The 23,539-nt window shown below is 38.3% G+C and overlaps 1 protein-coding gene across 1 annotated transcript in view; it reads left to right on the top strand.

Annotated features, from left to right (window-relative positions):
- Positions 1–23,539, top strand: part of LOC146003754 (uncharacterized) — a 90,791-nt gene that overhangs the window by 3,250 nt on the left and 64,002 nt on the right. The window contains exons 2-6 of the mRNA XM_083142162.1: positions 744–1,376; positions 3,192–3,620; positions 17,520–17,544; positions 18,226–18,361; positions 19,161–19,305. Coding sequence (XP_082998288.1) covers positions 744–1,376; positions 3,192–3,620; positions 17,520–17,544; positions 18,226–18,361; positions 19,161–19,305 — 1,368 coding nt within the window. The remainder of the gene's footprint in view (positions 1–743; positions 1,377–3,191; positions 3,621–17,519; positions 17,545–18,225; positions 18,362–19,160; positions 19,306–23,539) is intronic.

Genomic DNA, 23,539 nt, shown 5'->3' with positions numbered 1-23,539 from the left:
GGGGAGGGGGTTGCTCCATTGAGAAAACTCGAGAGGAGAACAATTAATTGATTTCAGTCTCAATATCGAGGAAATTCCATAAATTAGCAATAGCCAGGGTTAAAATATGCGCTGAATTGCTTTTGGACACTTCTCTGAAATTATCTATCTATCTCACCACCTTAATTCTACCACCCTTTACATCAGCACCATCATATTCTTCACCAACTATTTTTTTTCTTCTAATCCACACCCACTCAACCCAGAGAGGGTAGAAGTACTAATAGCTGAAGCTAACCCAGATGCAGTTACAATATCCAATAGGGACAAGTTTCCCATTCCGATCTAGAGTTTGAAAAATGGTTTATCGACTTTCGGGATTATCAAACAGTTGGGGAATTTCAAATTATCAAAAAATTAGAACCTGAGGAATACTTAAATCTTGGATGGTAACAAACCATATCGGTAACTTCTAATGAAATTATAATATTCGCGCTATAAGTTCACAAGCAGCTGCTTCGAGCAGAAATTACATGTGGCAATATAGAATTTGTGAAATGTCAGGAGTTTTCTGAGTATTTGCCAGAGAAATTCCGAAACTATCAGGAAATTGCAGACATTTGCTTTGCAGTGCCATCTGGTGTGTGGAATTAATTTATTTCCCATCCGCATCCCGTTCTATACGCTTGTAATTTATTAGAACCAAAGAGGGGGGGGGGTAACTGTAACGCTAAAGAAATTGAAATGTCTCTCTGCTTCTTCAGGTGCACAACGTGTCCTGCGAAACTGCACCTGATCTTCAAGAATCCATCACGGCTACTCAAGTTGAGAGTCCCTCGGAGGTATCAATCGACTCTTCTGCTGCAAGGAACCTTCAAGAAGTTTCAAGGTCAACTGAAGAAGTTGATGGAACTAATTTGAGAGACGGCTCTTCAAGATATCAGGCCACAGCAGAACTCGACGAATTTCGAAGCTTTGGAGAAGAAGTAGTGTCTACATCTAATGGTCAAAGGAAAGCAGGAGCGAGACCAGTCAAAAAAGCAGCACCTGGACGAGGCAGGAAAGAAGACTCGACAACGAAGTGGGATGCCAGGCGAAAAGGCAAGAAAGGCTCCACATCAACAAGCAGACCAGCGAAACAAACAACCTCATCAACTGAATCAAGTGCTTCTACATCAACAACAGCAGCAACTGTAGGCGGGGACGAAACAACCTCATCAACTGAATCAAGTGCATCTACATCAACAACAGCAGTAACTGTCGGCGAGGATGAAACAACCACAACACAAATGGACTATCCCTCATCAACGGCAGAGCCATCTTCTGCACGCCTTATGAAGATTGATCCAGCCACAGAAAATTTAAAACCTGGAAAGCAAACAGCCAACAGCACAGCGGTAAGTTCTATATGCTTTACAATGTAGTTTCCAAGGAGCTTATATACACGTGAGTCAATCATGTGTGACACAGACTGAAGATAAGCAACAAGGAAGGAATAAAGGGCGCTTTTAATTTCGAGATTAGCCTTATAATCAAAGGTTGATTGATTGATTGGTTGATTTGGTTTATTTTACTTCACTTTCTGCTATGGCGAAGATCAGGATGAGTGATGATACGACAAAATTGATGAAGGTATACTCACAAAGAACACACAGGATTCCACGCACGGAGGTCGGCTTGTAATAAAAGGGTCCCATGTTCGATCCCCGGTGGAGCCACCAGTATAAACTTTACAGCCAGTACCTGTTAATCTACCTGTGAATAACGCGAACTTAAAAACAACTGACTACAAACAACAATATCGTAATAAGTTAATATTTTAACCTGACCTCTCCATGAATAAAGAGTGAAAAACAGCCATCAGTATTACGGTTCATGGGGGTACAATGTTGATCAAAATATGAGGACCACCTGAAGTAGTGAACGACCACACCGGGCGTCGAACTAAGACCCAGTTTCTCAAAACCGCCACTAACCGACCGATTGTCCCCACTCTAATCATCTTAAAAAGAAAGCCATTGGCTATACCAATACATTCTTTACCGGACAGTATTCGTCTTGATAACATGGTATTCCGTTTATATTGAAGATGTCAACACGATTAGAAGGTGAGAAATATACAGGGTGTTTCGAAATTCCTATTCCAAACTGCTGGAGCTTTGCTTGGTGTTTTGAATAGAAATCCATATATGGAAACGTGGACACTTCTGGGTTGCAACAACCGCATTGGTACCATTGCAACTCAGAAGTGTCTAACTATAGAGCAAAGTCAAATAATGTATTAAACAATAAAAAGGAACAACTCGTACGTTTGCTGGGTGAAAGAGTGGGGTAACATGGACAAACTTTAGTTGTGTGTGTCGTATAATGAACAACCCAAAATCGACATCCATATGAACGTACTTACACTATAAGCACAGGTGCAATAAAAAAATGCTTTAAAAATAAATTCACTAAAAATCCCTTTGTTTTCTCAGTTTTGTAGTTGCCATTGCTACCTTTTGTAAGTAACCTCCACGAGTGTCTACAATTGGATGATTTGGAGAAATAAAACTTACAAGTGTATTTTAAGTGGCTACACTGTATTTCTCTGTATCCATCTGAACAGGCACGTAGCTAGAGAGAGGGTAAAGCCCCCTCCGAAATCCTACAAATATTTAATTTAAATTGTGTATGGTGGTAATTAGCAGGATTAAACATCTTGTATAGTAAGTTGTAATATACTGAGAAATTCATCTTCAGGGCTTCTATCCCCCACTTTTTCGCCTTTAAATGGCGGCTGCTGACAAGGAAAGCGCCCTCCGAAATAAAATTCTGGCTACGGGAATGCATCCAAGTAAAAATTATTAACAGAGTTGATTTGGGGAGAAAAAATGGTACTATGCCTTCCATGAGTTACGTTTGAGGGCAGAAGGGTCGTTTCCCCCTCCAAAGACAGCGTCTGTGAGCAGGCTTTCGAAGTTATAGCCCCAGTCATCCATCTGCAAATGGGCTTCAATTGCTTTGAATAGAACCACAAGATGAAAGGAGGGTATTTGAAGCGTGTTGAAAATATAACTAGCCATCTGACAACTTGGTCCAACTGAAATTGCACATATAAAGGACGGGGTACACGTTGTTCCCAAATCTGGACCTTTATATAGCCTATGTAAATTAGGGTCTGCATATGAGTATTTACATTTACTTCTGTTCTGACTGTCTATTTTTCCTAGAAAAAGGCCAAATATCTCAGAAGAAACAGGCAGTCGAACTACGGACCTCAAATGGGCAATTACTACTGGGGACCTCAACAAGGTATGCCTAATTACCAGTACAACGTGCCATATGTCAATGGTAACCCACAAGCGGGATACGATAGATCGACACGACAAGGAATGGAACCGCTTAACACAAATTATCCAGACTACGGGGAAGTGCCTGCAGGAATGGGAGTACCACCTGCATTTCCGCAGGGAGTAGCAGAAGCACTAGTACCACCACAGCAAGCACCACAGCAGCAACTACCACAGCAAACACCACAGCAGCAACTTCCACAGCAAGCACCACAGCAGCAACTTCCACAGCAGCAACTACCACAGCAAGCACCACAACAGCAAGAAGCACCTGCTGTGGAATCGCCAATGGAAAGTTCCCCAGCATTTGTAAGTATATGTGGAATTTTGATCGTGTAAGAATGTTAAGGTCTTTCCCTATACAGGGTGAACAGAAACTATAGGGACAAACTTTAGGAGGTGATTCCTGACAGGTAAAGAAACAAAAAAGTTCATATCAACATATGTCCGGAAATGGACGGTGAGCCTGCAATAAAGAAATTTGTACCGGTACACATTACATGGCATGACTTTCATCCATGTTCCAACAGGTGTTCAAAGTGGCCTCCATGAGATGCAATGCAAGCGTCCACACGTCGTATTCTGGATTGCCTCACTCGTTCGAAATGTTCCAGCCTGTACCCGAATAGCGTCACAGGCTACACGGACACGCTGTTCAAGGTTCTGCACATCAGGAACTGGCTCAGCATACACAACACTTTTCAGATGCCCCCACAAGGAAAAATCAAGGGGGGTTTAAGTCCGGTGATCGATCGGCCCAAAGTGGGCTGGCGCTCCATCATGCATCAGCCGCATTACCTGTCGTATTGCCAAAGGCACATTCTGAAGCAAGAGACAGAGTGTTCTGCAGGAATTCCAGATACGTCTGTCCGTTAAGGCGTTGTGGAAGAACAACTAGTCCAAGTAGGTGGTTGCCAATAATCCCTGCCCAAACATTGATGCTGAACCGTTGCTGATGAGACGATTCAACCATTCCTCGAGGATTGGCTGTAGGCTTGTAGCCCACAGATGACGATTGTGTAGGTTGACGACAGAAAACCCAATATGGTGGTGGCCTATTGCAAAAACCAGCGACAAAACCGTTCCTTGGAGGAAAATCCGCTGGTGATAATCCCTGCACACGTTGCAGGTGATAGGGATAGTAGCGGTTTTCATGCAGGATACACAACACCGTCGCTTGGCTTACACCATGCTGGCGGGCCACTTGCCTGGAGCTTGTACTGGGGTTGTTCTCAATATCATGTAGCACATGTAACTCGAGATCTGGTGTACGCACATGCAGCGGCCGCCCTCCAGGTGACCCAGTGGTGCTGTCTGTCCGGATACGTGGCTCGATAAATCCGTGCGGCTTCTCGACCGTTTCCATCTACTTGACCGTATACGAAAACCATCTCTGCTTGTTCCTGGTATGAATAACGGACCATGGTGCTTCGAGGTAGCTCTAATCATACAATCTACAACACAAAAAAGGACACTGTGAGTGTTGTTATGAGAGGATGATGTCGTTCTTTAGTGCCATCTACCTTGCCAAATATGCGTTTCTGGATATACGTTTGAACTTTTTGCTTCTTTTCCTGTCAGGAGTCACCTCCTGAAGTTTCTGTTCACCCTGTATGTATATGATTCCGATAAAGCAGATGTGTGGATGAGGCACGTATGTAAGGGGTCCGAACCAAGCATCTCAGAACTACTACTACTACAATAATAATAATAATAATAATAATAATAATAATAATAATAATAATATGAATGATTAAATTGAAACAATTATATTATAATTAAAATAAAAATTAAATTCGTAAACTGATTAATATTGTATTATTATTATTATTATTATTATTACGTGAATAGGTAAAAATATGGTATAAGAATAGAGACATACCAGTACCTATTCGTTATCTATCTTACGTGTAGTTAATATTGTCAATATTTGTATAAAATCAACTGCCCTGGCAAGGAAATTAATATCAAATAGATAAAGAACGGAATATTTATTGAATAACAAACAATTTTTTTAGATCCACTTGACGAAAAATAAAGTTCATGATTAATATTTTATGTATATTTGTCCTCCAATGCTACATGACCCAATATAATCCTTGTCTTCCGATAAGTTCGGTGGAAATCAATAGGAATGGAACCAGTTGAACCCAATTAACAACGAATTATCACCTATTGTCTTCTCTAGAATTCAAATAACATCTATTGTTCTCCCCTCTCCAAGGTATTCACAAAAGTTGTAAACAAGTGCGCCTGTGTGCACACGTGTTCACAAAAGTTGAAAACAAGTTTCACATGTAGTGAAAAGAAATGGAGGGTAAATAAATTATGTTCTCTTGTTAAAAGTAAATGAAAATAATCTTTTTGCGTATTTTTATGAAAGGAAACCGAAAGATCAATGGCGGCCGCGTTTGTCACAATAGTGCAAGCGTGAGAACGCAGCTGTTCTTAAAATGTACAACGAGATATTTTCATTTACTTTTAACCTTCATCCCTTTAAGTATGTAAATACTTTAATTTTCATGTATTTTTTCCAGAGTCATCGAAACAAGTAAAGAACAAAAATAAGTTTGCAAACAAACTGTCAATCACAATTTTGGAGTTTTTATTGTAAAGCCTCGGAGTTTCTAGTGAGAAGGATGTGCCTGCATAGCCTGACACAGTTTCTTGATGTCTGGTTGTGCACTTGGAACTTTCAAGCGGAGAATCGGTTCCAAATTCGGCGAAAATGTTGTAGTGTGGGTATTCTCCACAATTCCCTTTCGAGCTGATCGCGTACCCCAGTTTGAGATCCACTGCTCTACATAGGCGCCGACTCCATGGGGCTTGGGGGGGGGGGCTCGAGCCCCCCCCCCCCAATGTTAACGATGTGGAGCCAGAGCCCCCAAATAATTTTACTTAAGAGGATCTAATGTATTATTTAGCTTCTCTTGTAAAGTTTACTCTGAATTGTGCCACATGAACTTAACTTTAAATATACATTTGAACTAGGAGAGTGGATGGGACGTTTGGGCTACAAATGGCTCTCACATGACATTCAGAACGAGATCATTCATATATTAGGGAGATCTGTTTTGCGCTCCCTGGTAGCAGATATTAAAAGTCTGGAATATTTTGCTATTATGTTTCACGAAAGTTGTGACATTTCCATCCGTGGACAATTATTATTCTGCATTCGAACTGTGAATAAAAATTTTGATATTTTTGAGGAATTCATGGGCTTTTATGAGATTCCGAACACTGAGGCCAAAACTTAAAAAAGGGAGAGAGTGAGTCATTCATAAATTTATTTCAGTGATCAGAGCCCCCCCCCCCAATAATTTTGACCCTGCTGCTCTAAAGCATACGTTTGGCAATGCAGGATACCACAAGAATTTCCCGTCACCATGTAACCAACCTGATTGGTTCAGAGGTTCATGTGGCCCTCCCTGCCTTCCGACGCAAAGGGTAAAAAATAGAATTCCAAGTTAATATCCGTGCGTCGTAGGAACCGGTGTGCAATCACAGCTCAGAACGGTTATTTTGACAAAATAAAGGCGGTTTCCGGGCCGGATATAAGAGCGGCGGGACTGTAGTTCTTTGATCGGTGAGAGGAAGAAAATTTGGCTCGGTCAGCAGGCGAGTATGAGAAAGAGAAATTGGCTGATTTGCAGGACTCCAAGTTAAACTCCGATAGAGAAGCAGGAACCGTAAAAATCTTCTGCTGCTGACAGAACAACGGAGTTTTAATACCTAGCAACGTTGCCATGATAAAAGTGAGCGATAATAAACAGAATTCATACAAGAGAAATACTGATCTAAAGTCCAGATTGTAACATTGCGTATACTTTCTACGTTCTTCTCCTTTCGAGCTATGATTCGTCCAGTAAAGCTAGGCGAGTCTTTCGCAGTTTACTATATAGCTCCAGGGTGGAAAAATGATTTTTTTTAAAATTTTGATCAGATTTTTTATTTTTTAAATCGATTTTTTTATTTTAAAAAAATGCTTAAAATTGCTTATATGGTTTTTGGTACCATACGAGGGGTAGTCATAAAGTTGTAATTATCACCGAAAAAATCAAGCTGCGACCATGAAACTTGTGGCCACGGTGGCTCAGTCGGTAACGCGTCTGACTACCATGCTAAAGGTCCCGGGTTCGATCCCCGGCCGGTTCAAATCCGGGAACTTTTCTAACGTTGGAAGCGGCCCCGGCGCCCACCCAGCGTCGAATAACATGGGTACCTGGGGGAAACCCTGGGGGGTAAAGGCGGTCAGGGGCGTGATGCTGATCACATCACCCCCACTCATGACCGGATCAAGAAAGTGTGGGGCGTTACCCCCACACCCCCTATACGCCTTCATGGCGTGGTGCTAAGCACAGGGGAAACTTGATGATGGTGTTAGTCCTTCTCTACATATTCCGCCTTCAATGCGACACATTTTTCCCAACGATGTATGACTTGGCAGAGACCTTGGTTGTAGAAGTCTGCATTTTGGCTGTACAGGAAACGTTCCACCTCGAAAATCACCTCGTCGTCATTCTGGAAATTCCTGCCACGCAATGGGTTCTTCATCCGAGGAAAGAAGAAGAAGTGACTGGGTGCCATGTCAGGAGAATACGGGGGGTGAAGCAAAATTTGATAGCCCAAAGAAGCAGCATGTATGACTGTGTCCTGTGCAGAATGAGCTCGGGCGTTGTCGTGGAGCAAAAATACCCCCTTGGACAGCTTCCCGCGACGCTTCGTCTTGACAGTCTCCCGTAACTTCGTCAGGAGATTTCAGTAGTATGCTCCTGTGATGGCTTGCCCCTTACGAGCAAAATCTGTTAGCACAACATCATGGCAGTCCCAAAAAAAAAACACTCAGCATCACCTTGCCCAATGATGGTTAGGTCTTCGCCTTTTTCGGCGGTGGTGAATCCACATGTTTCCATTGCTTGCTTTGCTCCTTTGTCTCAGGATCATAGTGATACACCCAGCACTCGTCCATGGTGATTAGGCGGCTAAAGAAGTCATCTGGATTGGCCTGATACAGCTGCAACATTTCCGCTGCTGCCTCGGTTCGGCGGGCTTTTTGAATGGGTGTGAGCAGTCGCGGGACCCAGCGGACGGCGACCTTTGTCATGATGAAAACTGATCCATGACTGATTTTCACTTTTTCCACTATTGCCTCGATTATGATATGCTGGTCTTCGAGCACCAGGGCCTCCACTTCTCTTGCGATTCTCGGTTCTTCACAGAGAGATGGTCTGCCACTTCGTTCTTCGTCATTCAGACTTGTTTAACCACACTGGAAGCGTCTGCGCCACCTAACCACTGTGTCATATGATGGTGCATTGTAGCCGTACACTTCCACCAACTCAGCATGGATTGTTGCAGCGTTGTTCCCCTTCAAATGCAGAAAACGAATTACGCACGATACTTCACTTTATCAATGGGCTTCGCCATTTTGTTTTGGCCCCTCTAGCGGCGTGCTACGGAACTGTGGCGCGGGGATTTCAATGTGTACCAGGACTGCAGACATGTACCTGTAAACACACAAAAAATTAATTACATAACTTTATTTTTTCGAGGTGATAATTAAAACTTTATGACTACCCTTCGTACCGTATCATTCTATAGAATGAAGGGATCTGAACCAGTTAATCGATGGGGTGATGTAAACTACTCATCATTCATCCTCTTGATGAGACCACTCGTCATTGACATGACGAGTTATTGCTTGGCATGCGAAAGGTACAACTTACACAAAGGAAATAAACTACTGAAAAGACAATGGCAACTCGTTGGATTTTGTGAACCGTTGAACCTGTATCATGGCTGGGTGTAGGATAATTACCTGTCTAAGTGAAGTCTCTGAGCTGAATCGAAAATAGCGAAGTCCTCTGTAAGCTTCTCTCTAAGTGTTGACCAAAGCGTGCTTCCACTATCGACCTCCTGTCTTGCTGACCTCCTCTCTCTACCAACTCAATTCCCAAAGTCCAGTCCCTTCCCAGCTTGTCTCACCTCTATATTCCCTGGCCATCGAGCTCTTCCTCGATGCCGAATCGCCGAATCGTGTTTATTATAATTGCTACCATTCAAACCGCTGACACCAAACCCAGAAGTGTTACCTGTTTCCTGAATGCTCAGGAGGTTTGCATGGCACAACACAATGCATTGTAAACATGCCTAAGAGGCTTGAGACAGCTGAGAAAAACAAGTGAATGCCCTGGTCAACATGAAGCGTTCAGAGAGACTTAATAAAATAAACATACAATCTTAGGGATTGATACGTTCGCGCCTCCTAGGAAAAATTTTCTCCTTTGAAAATTTAAAAGTCAAATCGCAAAGCTTGACATGACTCAGGTTCGCCAATTCCATATATTTTCTTAAAAAACCCAAATATACAAAAGAAATACACCATAACTGTCTGTTGTTTACTGCATCCTGAAGGAAAGAAATTTTCCATTCCCTAAACTTTATAATGAATAATACCCTTAATACTAACAAATTCGTATGTTATACAATGTAAAAAACAATAATATATACTATTATAAGACTAGAAATCACAAAAGTTCATGTCGTTAAGCGAGAAAACTCGTAATGTATCACATGTGCGTGTACGTAATGTGTATTATGTATAATTGCTCATCAACCTGCTCCTAGTCAAGAGTCTGTGATGCCTCGCCACGCGGTAACGACTCTGTGTCTCCCGCGAGGCCAACGGCTGGAGCGTCTTGCAAGATTGAACGGAATTCACAATGTTTACTTATATTGCCCCTCGATATGGACTCTTCAAATAAATAGAAAAACCTTAAAAAGGTGCACAAGTAAGTACACGTAAGTAAGCATGTAAAACATTGTCACTTCTCACTGTTTTGTCCGTGTGAAAACCTGATCATATCAAAGTGCGTATGTTTTACGAACTACGAAGCACTGCACTCCTAACATCGCCAAATATATAAACTTGCATGGCTGTGTTGCACATTCCAATGTATTATTATACAATATTCAATGCATATAGTGAGTTACACTGAAAACTGTCGCTGGTAAAACTGAATTATAGCGTTCAATTTTCTCTTCTACATTAAACTGTACACTGTATACATATATATGGCTTGGTGAATACCTTTGTATGACTGCACACAAAATTAACAATCTTCCAAGTGACAAAACTATATGCTTGAGTTTAAATATCAAATAAATGTTCTGCGAACAAATGTGTCGCTTTCAATATTCCATGTTGGTGAGAAGAAGAAAAAAAAATAATAATACCTGCATGCGACAAACATATGCATAAAATATTGTCACAAAAGCATGCTTTCTAAAATGTTCGAAAGTGCTGGAATTATGTTTTTTATTGCTTGCATGTCCGTTTATTATTCAAAGTGCAAAATTTCATCTTAAAAAAAATTATGCACTAATTGCACTGGTCAATTGACACCACTGGTGCTTGTCGCTTCCTTGTAGTATGATGTAAACTTGCATGCATATAAAACTAGTTCTTATGCATGACACAAAACTGAAAATGTATATAAGGACTATGGAAAAGTACTGTTTCCCATAATGCATGTTAAATGACCAAATAGATACACATGATAGGAGCTCGCATGTGTATGTGTAGAAACACTGTAGCACAATTCTGTAATTATTGTTTGTAACCAGAACTGCTGTTTGTAGAAAGTACGTTTGCTATACTTCTTCTTCTTCTCTGTGGATTGCTTGTCGTCTTAACTGCATTGGGCAATGTAAAAAAAAATATGGTAAATTACCCGTAGAACTTGGGAAATGGGGAAAAGTTGTTGATAATGTATAGTCCGCTATACTGGGAAATGTATGGTTGACTACATCCTTCCTGTAAAAGGTAGTCTCCGTGTAGTAATTAGAAATGTCTGCATGTCTCCCTCAAATTGGTGGTGACGAGTCTCTTCTTGAAATAGTACTTAAAATGTCTGCATGTCTCCCTCGTAAAATGGTAATCAGTCTTTCTGCCTGGTAATAGACTGCCTGCGGATGTCCGTCATGAAAAATGCCCATGGATGGTGTAGGCATTGCTTGTCCATGGTGCTCCGTATAGACAGGTTAGGTTAAAAGGAAAAATTATGACAAAGAAAGGAAATTGCAATAGGATGGGGATATATAATTCAAGTATGCATGTACACAAAACCAACTTATTTCCACTGCCTTTTCTTTACAATTAAATTAAATTGTCTCATCAAAATAAAATAAAATAAATAAATATATAAAATAATTGCCATAACTCTTTGAAAATAAATAAGGAAAATTTAAATAAAATATCCAACCGTAATTAAAATATTAATGTCCATGATTAATGTGTTGCCTTAACCTATTAATTATTACTGCGCTGCTCTGAATTAATCTGTTTCGCAAGCTGATGATGCTTATAAAAATAATATCCTAGGGTTGCGGTTAATAACACATTCCAAATAACAAAAACTAATATAGACATGAGCAAAGGGTTTAAAACTAATTCTTGAAATGAAATGTTCTTACTAATTGATTGATTAAGTTGCTTTAAAGCAAGTTGAAGCGGAGTCCATTGGGGAATAGTGAAATCAGATAAATTCTTGGGAATATTAGGTAATAACTCAATTTCCTGCATTTTGACTTGTTCGAAAGCTAAAATTCTTGTGTGTAAAATTTGTTGATCCACAATAATTTGCGAAAAATCCTGATAATTAAAAAATAAAGATTGGCCTTCGGTAAGCTGAACTGATCTGTGCGTGTTCAAATTATTATTCAAATTCTGAATAACAATAAATTGACCTGAACCTGATATTAAAATACCATTACGTGTCCTAATAAACTGAAATAATTTATTGTCAGTAATAGACTTCACTTCAAAACTACAAAATGTAAAATTAATAAACAAAGATAAGTGTTGCAAGCATGCTCTAAATTCTGTTTCTGAGTTTCGTTGAAACTCCAGGTGGTAACAAATATAGCATTAGGGAATTAAAAAAGGTGATATTCAAATTTGAAACACAATAAAAATAATAAAAACTTTCTCAATTTCAAATTTCCTTTAAACAAAAGAAATTTATCCACTCAAAACTTCTTGAGTCCGCCGTATACCTCAAATCACTTGGTCGTGTAAACAGACCCGCCGCGGAAAGGTATACTTGACCCATATAAGAATGGTGTGTCAATCCCTTAGGTATGTTTAAACAAAATAGATAGAGAATAGTTATGCTATATATTGGAATATAAATACAAATTAATAGTTATTACCTACTGTACTAACATTAACATGAAGTTAATCAGTAAGAAGTAATGAATTTATTGCTGCATTGTCGAATAAGATGCAAATTGGGTAAATGAGCTAAATGTCCTAATAATAAATATTAATAATAATAATAAATTCCCAAATTATAACATTTGTGGTAAACCACACTGTTTAAATTTGGAAAGGCTAACGATGCTATGGCGACTTTTGCTGCACATGCCTGTGCCAATCACCGAGGCTTAGCCTGGGCATGTTGCTGACAAATTTTGATTACTCTATGTGCATAAAGTGCTGAAATTGCCCTTTTGTAAAATTTCCCTGATTTTATCGAAATTTCGTTTGACTTGATCCTGATTTAAACCAAATGTACGTCGATTCCCAAAAAACTTACTTACTATAAATATCTCTTATGAAAAACGGGAAAATTTTGCGAGAAAAACGAAAAAAAAAATCGTCTTGTTGTTCCTTTGTAAAATTATAAGTCGTGATTAGTCTGAAGTGCATAAATGCGACGTTTTACGGAAAAAAATTATCTATATAGAACAAAATATCCCTAACATTGTTTACATGAACTTCTATCGTAAAAATCAAATTCTGATGGCTATATGCGTAACTAAACTGATTCCATAAAATTTTAATGGACGACCGCCACTAATGCGAAAAAATATGCAAAGCCTATGGTAAGTGTTTTCTGACTTCCACCGTGTTCAAAGTACTCGGGAGAGCGCTTGAGTGCGGAGAAAGGAATTTGCAAATTCAGCTGCGATGTATTTCTGCTTATCGTTGCAATCCGACGTTGCTTGTAAGGACTGAACTAATTTCTCTGCAGCGAGGAAAATCGTAGGCTCGCTTGTCGTGTTCGGTCGACATCTTCGGGTACATTCGGGGAGCGGTCGGAGAGGTGGAGGGGAAAAAGTCGCTGCAGCGGGCAAAGGAACAGAGGAAGAAAATGCAAGCTCTGATTCGCTGACCACCAGCATGACGCGTTAAAGTTTACAAAACTTTAACTTACTACGAACAAAGTGTAGTAACAGCTGCGGGAGTTCGAAATAAAGTCAAGGTCTTTGAAATGACGTAATAAATGGGATGGAAAGAGAGAAAACTTCGTTGTGCTTGCGACAGCGTGTTTACTTGAACACTTCCGTGCTCGTACAATAACAAAACTTGGAAAGCTGCTAGCAAACTAAATGACTAATAAACCTTGCATAAGGTACAATCAAACGTAAAAAATGAATTATACTTAAAAATTTAAATCGTAATGAATATAAAATTCTAGGCGAACGTGAGGTCGTAAAAAATATGGTCTGTAAACGATACAACAGGTTCGGGAACCTGAAAATTTGGCTTACTTTCTGCTTTTAAAGTAACACTTGAAACTTTCTCGGCTTTTACTGGTGACTGATTCGCAAATAACTCTTTAACTTTTACACCTGGCTGAACACAGGGTGAAATAGGCAATTCACTTTCCATTTTGCGACTGTTTTGAACAAAATTAGGATCCTTGCTTACGGCAAATGTCTGAACTCAATCTTTAACGGATAAAACATTCTTCGGCAAATCTATACTGTCGTTTTTAATGACTAAACTATTTCTGGATACATCTTGAACTTCTTGTTGTACCCTGGGTTGACTAATAATGGACTGAGGCAGTGGAGGCGGCAGTGGTGGATTTATTGTTGTCAATGGTACCACTTCAACAATCGGTGCAACATCGTCGTAAATCTGATCAATGGGCGGTGAATCATTATAAAGTTTGCTTAACTGTAATTCGTTGGTACACTCATGGTCATAAGTAATAGATTTCTTGCGCTGACATTGAAAATAACAGATTATGAAAATTATAAAAATACTAATAATAAATGTTGTTAATAATAAAATTGTAATTATATTATAAGATAGTCAAAGGACTTGTTCAACAGATAAATAAAATTAGAAGCTTTTACGTGTGGAAGTAATCCGTTTAAAATAACTAAAATCGCAATGATTTTCATGTTGCTTAGGCAATCAAAACAAACAGTTCTTCAAAGCTAACACGTACTTTAAGCCTGCCTAGTCTAAGTAGTAGATATTTTAACTCAACTTTTAATTATTTCTGACTCTAGGCTCAAATTATCTGCGTGATTTATTTATTTAATATAATTTATTTATTCTCTAAATTTATTAGCACTGTTTAACTGATCTTATTTTAATTTCAGGTGTTAACGTTATATTTAAATACTTAAAATTAATTGAACCGTACTAAGGTACAAGGTAAGGAAAAATTGAGTCTGATTTACTCCTGACTACCTGAAATAAAATAATAATTATTATTTATGCGATCTTTAAATGCATTAAAATACTAACATCACTAAAACTTGAAGAATCTTTAATTCTCTCTACTCATTCTAAAATATGCTTAGCATATTATTGTGCAAAGCTTTAAACTAAAACCGTTGTGGTTTAATCATTATCATTCTGCGATGGCAGAATGGATTTCCAGGATTATCGGTAGCTATCCAATATCCGAAGGAAAATACTTGTAACTGGAGCGCAATAAAATCTTGACGTCGACGTCTACATATTCATATAATATAAATATTCTCATAACTGGCGCTTAAAAATAAACTTTGCTAATATAATCATATACCTTCTTCTGAAGAGTAACTATAAAATTCTAGTGATGTATTCGCTGAGCTAGTATTATTACATACTGCAAAAAAAACTTTTGTGCCTAAAGCACATTATTAAATAATAAGTCTGCTTTTAATCTTTAATATTATTAGTGCCATTTTATTATAAATTATTATTATGTCATGCAAGTGAATTTAAAATATTAGACCTGTTTCACTTTAATAAATGCCGTAACTTGGAGCAAACTTGCAATATTTATATTTAAACTTTTAAAACAATCTGCATTTTAAAGTTTTTAACGTTCGAAGCTACAACGTGCTAAGGATAAATATTCAACTGTCAAACGAAACAATGTTTCGGACAGGAAAAAAATATAAATATATACTAACAAAAAAAATCTCGTTAATATGTGAGAAACGTCCACGCCGTGTGATGCTCTCCTAATTCTCTTCTAGTTATTCAAAATAAGTTGGCTGTGCCTAACTTTGGTTAAAGCATATAAGTATATGTATATCTGTGTACGGATTCATTCTCGTCACTACTGCTTACCTGTGAACGGACATCTCTCGTCACTGCAGCCTAATTATACATCTATTACTTCTCAACTAGAACTTTTAATTAATCGGGCGGTAATTAGCGTTTCGTTTCTTTACATATTAACATGAATTAAAATTTTCAGGCAATGTATGCGTAAGTTAAGGTAACGTAAGGCAAGTGACTATCTCGTATAAACTTGACTATCTCCTTAATCTAAGCTCCCTTCATGAGGTGCTAGGAGACTTCAGTCATTAAGAATATAAATGAGTGGTCCTCGGGGCCTTATTCGTTCCCAAAACTATATATGTATAAAATGTAATATCCTCGTTGCAAAAGTCTTAGCAGTCATAGTTTAAGCATTCTAAATCCTTTACAAGTTACGCTCAGTTTTAAACCAAATTTAAATTAAACTTTTTTTAAAAAAAAAATTCAATTAATAATAATAACAAAAACAAAATATTGACTCAAACAAGCATACTCTGTGCCATGACTCGTTAAAATGCACTATAGTGACGATTGACTCTAACTCGGTGGCACTAATTTATTTTCCTCATTCATAAATAACTTTAAAATCCACTTGTAATCCACATTATTAATTAATTAAAATGTTAAAAGTAAAATCGTTTACTGTTCACTGTAGCTTACTGCATCCTCATAACCAAAGTTGTAATAATTTTCGTATTCAAGATTATGGGGAAAAAAAATTCTAAAATCACTGTCAATGCAAGAAATCTTCAAATCTAAATGCCTTTTCCTTGTTCCTTATTTAAAATTCTGGATGGTAAAAATTTCCCAGGTGGGAATTTGTCGTAACCATGGTACCGGTTTCGTGAGTGAACCACAGAGCTACCAGGAGCAGATTGATAGGGAATCGTCCACGGACGTCCCTGGGCCGGCTGCATTTTTGGCAAAATGGACCTCCCTAAAATCCGACATCGAACCTTCCGCCACGCGGACTGCCGGACGATCCTGATACCAAAGCGCCAGCCCGGTATAGATATTTTTTTATATATTAATGCTTTTTCTAATAAACGGCCCTATAAAATATTCGAACACTTTGTTTAAAGCAAATGAAAAATATATGTAAATATACATTTTTCTCTTTCTGATACTGTGCAGCTACACGAATCTACTATGGAAATATTTGTTGAGTGTGTTAATGAAACTATAATAATTTCAGTACCTTTTCTTCCAGTGAAAACAAAATATTCTGGATGTACTCTATAATTGTAACAAAATATTTTTCAAAGTATTGCAGCTGAATTTTTATTTTTTTTTATTTTAGGATAGTTTGCAAAATATCAGCTACCATGTTTATTTACAGTTTAATGATAATGACACTATTTTACGGTTTAACATGATTAGGATTTTGTATATATGTCTACACAAAATGTTTCATATTTTTGTCTATATAGAGTATTGAATTTTTAATAAACAGAAATTTAAATGCGTTTACAGTTTACATTTCCTTTCGAATGAGCTTCACGCCATCAATACATATATTCTGTTTCCTTTCTTAGAGCTTAATAAACACTATTAAATGATTACGAGATTAATGTACTTTCACCAAAAGTGATTTGATATCTACAAAATGTGCATTATTCTAAAAATTATTAAAGTGGTTTAAATAAATCCACTTTGTATAGCTCCGTAAAGATTAAAAATTTCCAATAACTAAAATTACAGAGGTATCGAAAGCATTCCTTAAATATATTTATTAAAAACAAGCATACAAGATGGTGTTCTAAATTATTGTAACGTGCTCTCCAAAGTTTCTTCCACATTTGCATTAATCCCAATTGTTAAAATGTGACTGCAGTATCTTAATTTAATTTCATTTCTTTACTTTTCAGGGATTCATAGGAGGATATAGATTAGGTAAGCATCCCTGATATTGCCAGACTTCTTAATTAATTCCTGTTGATTGCTTTAGAAAACTTTTGACACCGATTTTTAGATGTAGTCAAGTTATGCGACACCACGTAGACCAAGAACAGTAGAATTCCTAGTGCTTGGGTTCGCTAGGAATAGTAAATAGACATATAGGCTTACAGTGTATACCTGAGACGTCTGGTGGCTAGTTTCAAAACTAACTGGATTTTCTAAGTGTCAGGAATGCTGCATATGAAGGTGTTATACTGCTATCAGAAAATATCTTACAAAACCACAACAAATGCAGTTAACACGAAGATTCTATTCAACTCTCTGCAAGAAATTATAAACCGATCCAAATTTCAAAATTTAGAATGTCAGTATGGTATTTTCGAGGGATAAAATACAGCAGTGAGTCAGGCCCAAGAATCAGCAGAACCAAGAAAAATTAAAATGAGATTCACTTGCTTCTTGCTTTTTTTTAATGTGCAACATTTTCAAGAATAATAGTTTCACTTTGAGACCAACTTTTTAACTTAGCTTATCTTAAATGTGCAGGAAAATCAAATTATTACCTCTTGCTGTTGGAATGAATACTTAATTAATTCCGAATACTTATTTTTTTAAGGCGCTTTATGTGAATCTAATGAATTATACTCACTTCTGAGCATCAATTTTTTGTTTCAGAAATGGACGCAGTTGAAATAGTGAATTTTGTAGATGTAGTGGATAAATTCAGACAAAAAATTGAAGCCAATGGAAGTTATGGCTCAATCACCACAATCGACTTTGTTGGAAACCACAAGGAACCGCAGGCAGTAAGGTAATTTTTTTTTTTTTATTCACTCGTGTAAAAATATTGTTTTGGGTTTCAAAATTATTTTTTCCCCTTTATTGATCAAGTACTGTAAGTTCTATTGATGAAACGTCATATATTGAGAGGATTTTATTTATTCGGGGAATTTTCGGGTAATGTGAGTTTGAACTTCTCAAATATTTGTACAAATCCTTAATCCTAGTGTGTTCCGAAAATTTGTACAAATCGTCAATTCTAGTGTGTCTTTCGGAAATGAGGAGATATCGTCAACCCTATAGTGTCTTTCAGAAATGTGTACAAATCGTAAATCCTAGCGAGTGTTTCGAAAATTTGTACAAATCATCAATCCCAGTGTCTTTAGAAAATTTGTACAAATCGTCAATCCTAGTGCATTTCGATAAATTATACAACATCGTCAATCCTAATGTCTTTCGAAAATTTGTAGCTATCGTCAATTCTAGTGTCTTTCGAAAATTTCTACAGATCCGATATCGTAGTGTCTATTGATAATTTGCACAATTGTCCACCCTAGTGTCTTTCAAAAATTAGTAGAAATTGTAAAAATTTTCAGACGTTCTATTTTTTTTTTAATGTTTAAGACATTGAATATGCACGATTCTGAGAGTTACATTTACAAGCAGAAATAATCGACGAAAATTTGAACTAGGTTTTTTTTTCTTCAAAAACTTGAAATCTTTTCATTGTTCTTGATTTATCATGATCCACATAGGAAAGTTTAAAGCAATATGACTATCTATTTCTGAATTATCTTAACCCAGACTTATAATCATATATTTCACTGCAGGTATCGTATTAAAGCATGGACTGACGACAGTCACCAGAGCGAGTGGGGCAAACCACTGCAGTTCTTCACTCAGCAAGCATTCTCTCATATGAGGTGGTACCACAACCCAGAGGAGGGACCAACACATGTATCATACAAGCAACAGGTATTTTCTTTTTTAGAGAAAGGAACGTGCAGGGTCGAGTATTAAAAAGAAAACAATTCAGCGCAGAACTTGCCTAATATTTACATTAATTAATGTATTCATTCAATCATTATGTGAACAACTAATTATGTAGTTTTTTTTATTTCTGTACTTTTGCATGTTAATCGTAGTGATGAGAGAACCCAGATAGCACAGACAGCTTGCTGCAAGCATGAAACAAGCTTACCATGACAAGCTAAGTAGCTAGCATCAAGCTTGCCATGGCAAGCTATTAGCTGGATGCAAGCTTGCATTAAGCAATCTAGTTACCAGAAGAGGAAGTTGCAGCAAGCTTGCCAAGGCATGCTTGCATCAAGCTTTTCATAACTAGCTGTAAGCTTACGGAATGCAATGCTCAAAGTAAGCCATAATGTGTATCTCTAAGCTAAATTTATATATACGTATTTCTATATATACATGGCTGTAATGTACATTGCATATACATATATGCTTAACAGCAAAACTAGAAACAATTGGGGCTAATTAACAACAAACACCCATGTTTGTAACGTCACAGTTTCTCTTTGCAGCTTATAAAAACTTTTCGTGCTCCCCCAAAATAGGCAATAGTTAGGCTGAAGAGTTCGATGAACTAATCAATCACTAAGTATACAATGGTAATAAATTTTTGTTTGCAGTTTTTTTTTTTTTTTTTTGCTAGTGTTAACCCGTTGAGAGGGTTATGCCCTCACTTCGGTAAGTGATTTCATTGTAAGTTATGTGTCTTTCATCATTTGGATGGTCTAAGTGCTTTTTTATATTGCAGAATATTTTTCTTATTAAGATTGGTGATTCGTATGTGTTATCTTACTTTTGAGCATGGTTGCGAAGATTGTAAATATGGATTTCGATATTTGGAGTCGGAGTATTGTTGGTACTCCTTAGGCTGTAGTGGTGGGATAAATATGGCGTGATAACTGCGATGGATGATATATATCGTATTCGTGTTTCTGTGGGTCTAGATCATCTAGATAGCATGAATACATGGTGAGCAGGTGTTGTAATGGCGTATAAATATGTGTAGATGCTGCATCATGTCGGATATCAAGATGAATGGTATTCAAGAATACTGGGTTTTCGGATATCATGGCTTTGTTTATGTATCGTTGGCGAAGGCTCTCGACGTGATACAAAATAGTCGGGAAGGAAATTCTGTCATACAGTAGTGCTGTGGGATAAGGTAATTTAATCCGGAAAGCCAATCTAAATGCGTGCCGTTCAAAGATTTCCAGTTGGTCGTAGAAGGAGGCAGAAGCGTCGATCCAAGCAATATGCCCGTGAGTGATGGCTGGGCGCAAAAACATTTTGTAGGTGGTTAGGACTGTTGTCGGGTGTAATCCCCAAGATGTACCCACCAGTTTCCATAATAGGTTTAGGCGGTTCTTTACCTTCTTCTTTATCCTTTCTAAGTGTGGACGCCAGGTCAGTTTTTCATCTATGGTAACCCCAAGGTATGTTACCTGATTTGAAGGTAAGATGCGTCTCCCCTCTATTTTAATCTTTAAGAGTTTGGGGTTTCGGTGTATTTTGGAGCGACAGTGGGGAGGTAGGAAAACTACTGCCTGAGTTTTTGAAGAGTTTATTGATAGTTTCCATTGGTTGCACCAACGAATAAAGGAGTCTACGGCCTTTTGGAGTGTTTTATTAATGGATTGAACTGTTTTCCCAAGAGTTAGGAAAGCAGTGTCATCTGCAAATTGGAATACGTGTGTGCTGGTATCCATGGTCGGCATATCTGTTATATACATTAAATATAACAGCGGTGACAAAACAGACCCCTGTGGGACTCCTGTGTGCAAGAAGATGGGATAGGATGTTGCCGAGTTCAGAGAGATGTATGCCATCCGGCCTGTCAGGAACGAATGGATAAGGCGAATGTAGCATTGAGGAAGTTGGAATTTGTGGAGTTTATATATTAATCCCGAATGCCATACTTTGTCAAACGCCTTTTCCAAATCGAATAAAAAAGACACGGTGGCAAGGACTTGTTATAGTGGTTTGTTATAGTTGTTATCAATCTCAGAAGTTGGTCGTTGAGGCTGATGGATGGTCGGAAGCCTGCTTGATGTGCAGGTAGAAGCTTCTTGGATGAAAGGTGTTGGTGGCAACCTGCGTACAAGTACTTTTTCAAAGATTTTGCTGAGGGTCGATGTGAGCTGTATTGGTCTGTAAGAGGATACTTCCCGAACAGGTTTCCCGGGTTTGGCGAACAGCAACATTTTGGAAACTTTCCATTCTGTCGGGAAGTAGCTTGTTCGTAGTATATAGGTATATATGGTGGCTAGGATTAGCAGAAAGGTTCTTGGAGCCTCTCTGACGAGTCGGTAGGTTACAGAGTCGAAGCCTGGAGCAGTGTTTCTTTTCCGAGATATTGCGCATGCGATGTCTTCTGGTGTTATAGGTGAGGTTAGAGGTTCGTTTTCATCAATACTATGGTCATTGTTAGGTTTGAGAGCTCGGTTATGTGGGTTTGAGACACGTTGTACTGTACGTGATTGGGTTGTTTTGTGTAATGGTTCTGTTTGTGGTGTGAAGATACCTTGAAAGTGGTGTGCAAAGGCGTTTGCTTTCTCTTGGTCGTCGTCTACGGATTTCCCATCGACTATAATGGGATATGTAGTTCTTGACCTTTTCCCTGTCAGTTTGTTAAATTGCTGCCAGTATTTGGATGGATGTGATGTATTAGCCAGTGTATTGCACGTTTTTATCCAATTCCTTCTTTTATATGCAATGATATAGTTTTGTACCGTGCGGAGGAGTTATCTATGATGCCGTAACGCTTCAGGATTTCTTGTTACAACATACTCTCGGAAGGCACGCCTGGAGGCTGAAATCAGTTTTAGATAGTTCGGCGGTAATTTTGGTTTATATAGATTGATGGTTTGAAGTGGGATGGTACTTTTCGCAGCTTCAGTTAAAGCAGAAGTGAGTAATGGGACTACATCATCCAGATCCCTATCGTTTGTTGGCGTATCTGCGTTTTGCACGGAGTTTTCGATTGCATTACGATATTTTTCCCAGTCTGCTTGATCGTAGGAGTACCTTGTTATGAGAAAGGGTTTGCGAGGAGTTGGTGCAGGTGCGTCAACTGTAAAGATTATAGGTGCGTGATCGCTACCAATGGGTTCAAGTACATCCACGTTGCTATTTGTAAGGAGGGAAGTCGATGTAAGTACAACATCTGGAGAAGTACTGCTGATTGGTCTAGATGGTTTCGGAAGTTGGTGGAAATGGCAATTTTGGCAGTTGACTATAGTTTGGTGAAATTGTCGCTTTTCGGCTTGTGGTCGACTATGGAGATTTATGTCGACCATGATTATGTAATGCTTGTAGCTGTTTTCAATGTAATTGATAAAGTTGTATGGTATAGGATGTCCAGGCCGAACATAGATGGTTGCTAGAGTAATGCTTCTGTGCCTCAGATATATTGTTGCTATGCTGTATTCCGGCAGGTTGAAATGCGGTGGTAATGTGTGTTCTCTATGCGGATATGATTTTCGAAAGCCAATTGCGGTCCCTCCATTTGCACGTTGAGCTTCCGTTGGCCCATCATGTCGAATCATATTATATCCGCTGATCTTGGGTTTGAATTTTGGCGTTAGGAATGTTTCGTTGAGAGCAAAAGCTGATACATTCTTTTCCTGCAAGACAGTCTCAAATAAGCTTTTGTGTTTTGTTAAAGAGCGAATATTTAAGAAGAGGAAAGAATAACCCATGATTGTTATGAAGAGTCTGAAAACTGTTTTAAGATGTACTTGTGTTTTCAAGAGGGTTTATATTGAAATGGACACGTGGTCCCGTATACGTAGCGTGTAACTGCAGTTTGAAAAGTGTTTTTGCAGCGAGTATGACTTGGTCCAGAATATGTGTGCGTAGAAATGGCTGGATGTTTTGAGTTGTAATAGTAAAGAATCGTAGCAGGTCTTCCACAGTGATTGAGTCCGTTAATGAATTTGCCGGTTTGGTTGAGCTATCTATAGTTCGGATGGGAACAACCAGCTCAGGGTGATTTGGTTCTGGGTTAGGTCTGGCTTGGCATTTATAGCTGTAAGTAGGATGTCCTTCAGAGCATGTGTTGCATTTAGGCGGGTTCTGGATGTTTGTACAAGTGTTGGTAGAATGTGGCCCAGAACAGTATCCACAGATTGCTGAATTTGGACAGTTGGTTGTAGTGTGCTGATTGTATGTTTGACAA

Source organism: Lepisma saccharinum, chromosome 20 (genome assembly GCF_977018435.1).
Source record: "Lepisma saccharinum chromosome 20, izLepSacc3.1, whole genome shotgun sequence".
In the NCBI taxonomy this organism is placed as follows: Eukaryota; Metazoa; Arthropoda; class Insecta; order Zygentoma; family Lepismatidae; genus Lepisma; species Lepisma saccharinum.
Note: the sequence above shows the minus strand (reverse complement) of the source record. Positions and strands in the feature narration are given on the sequence as shown.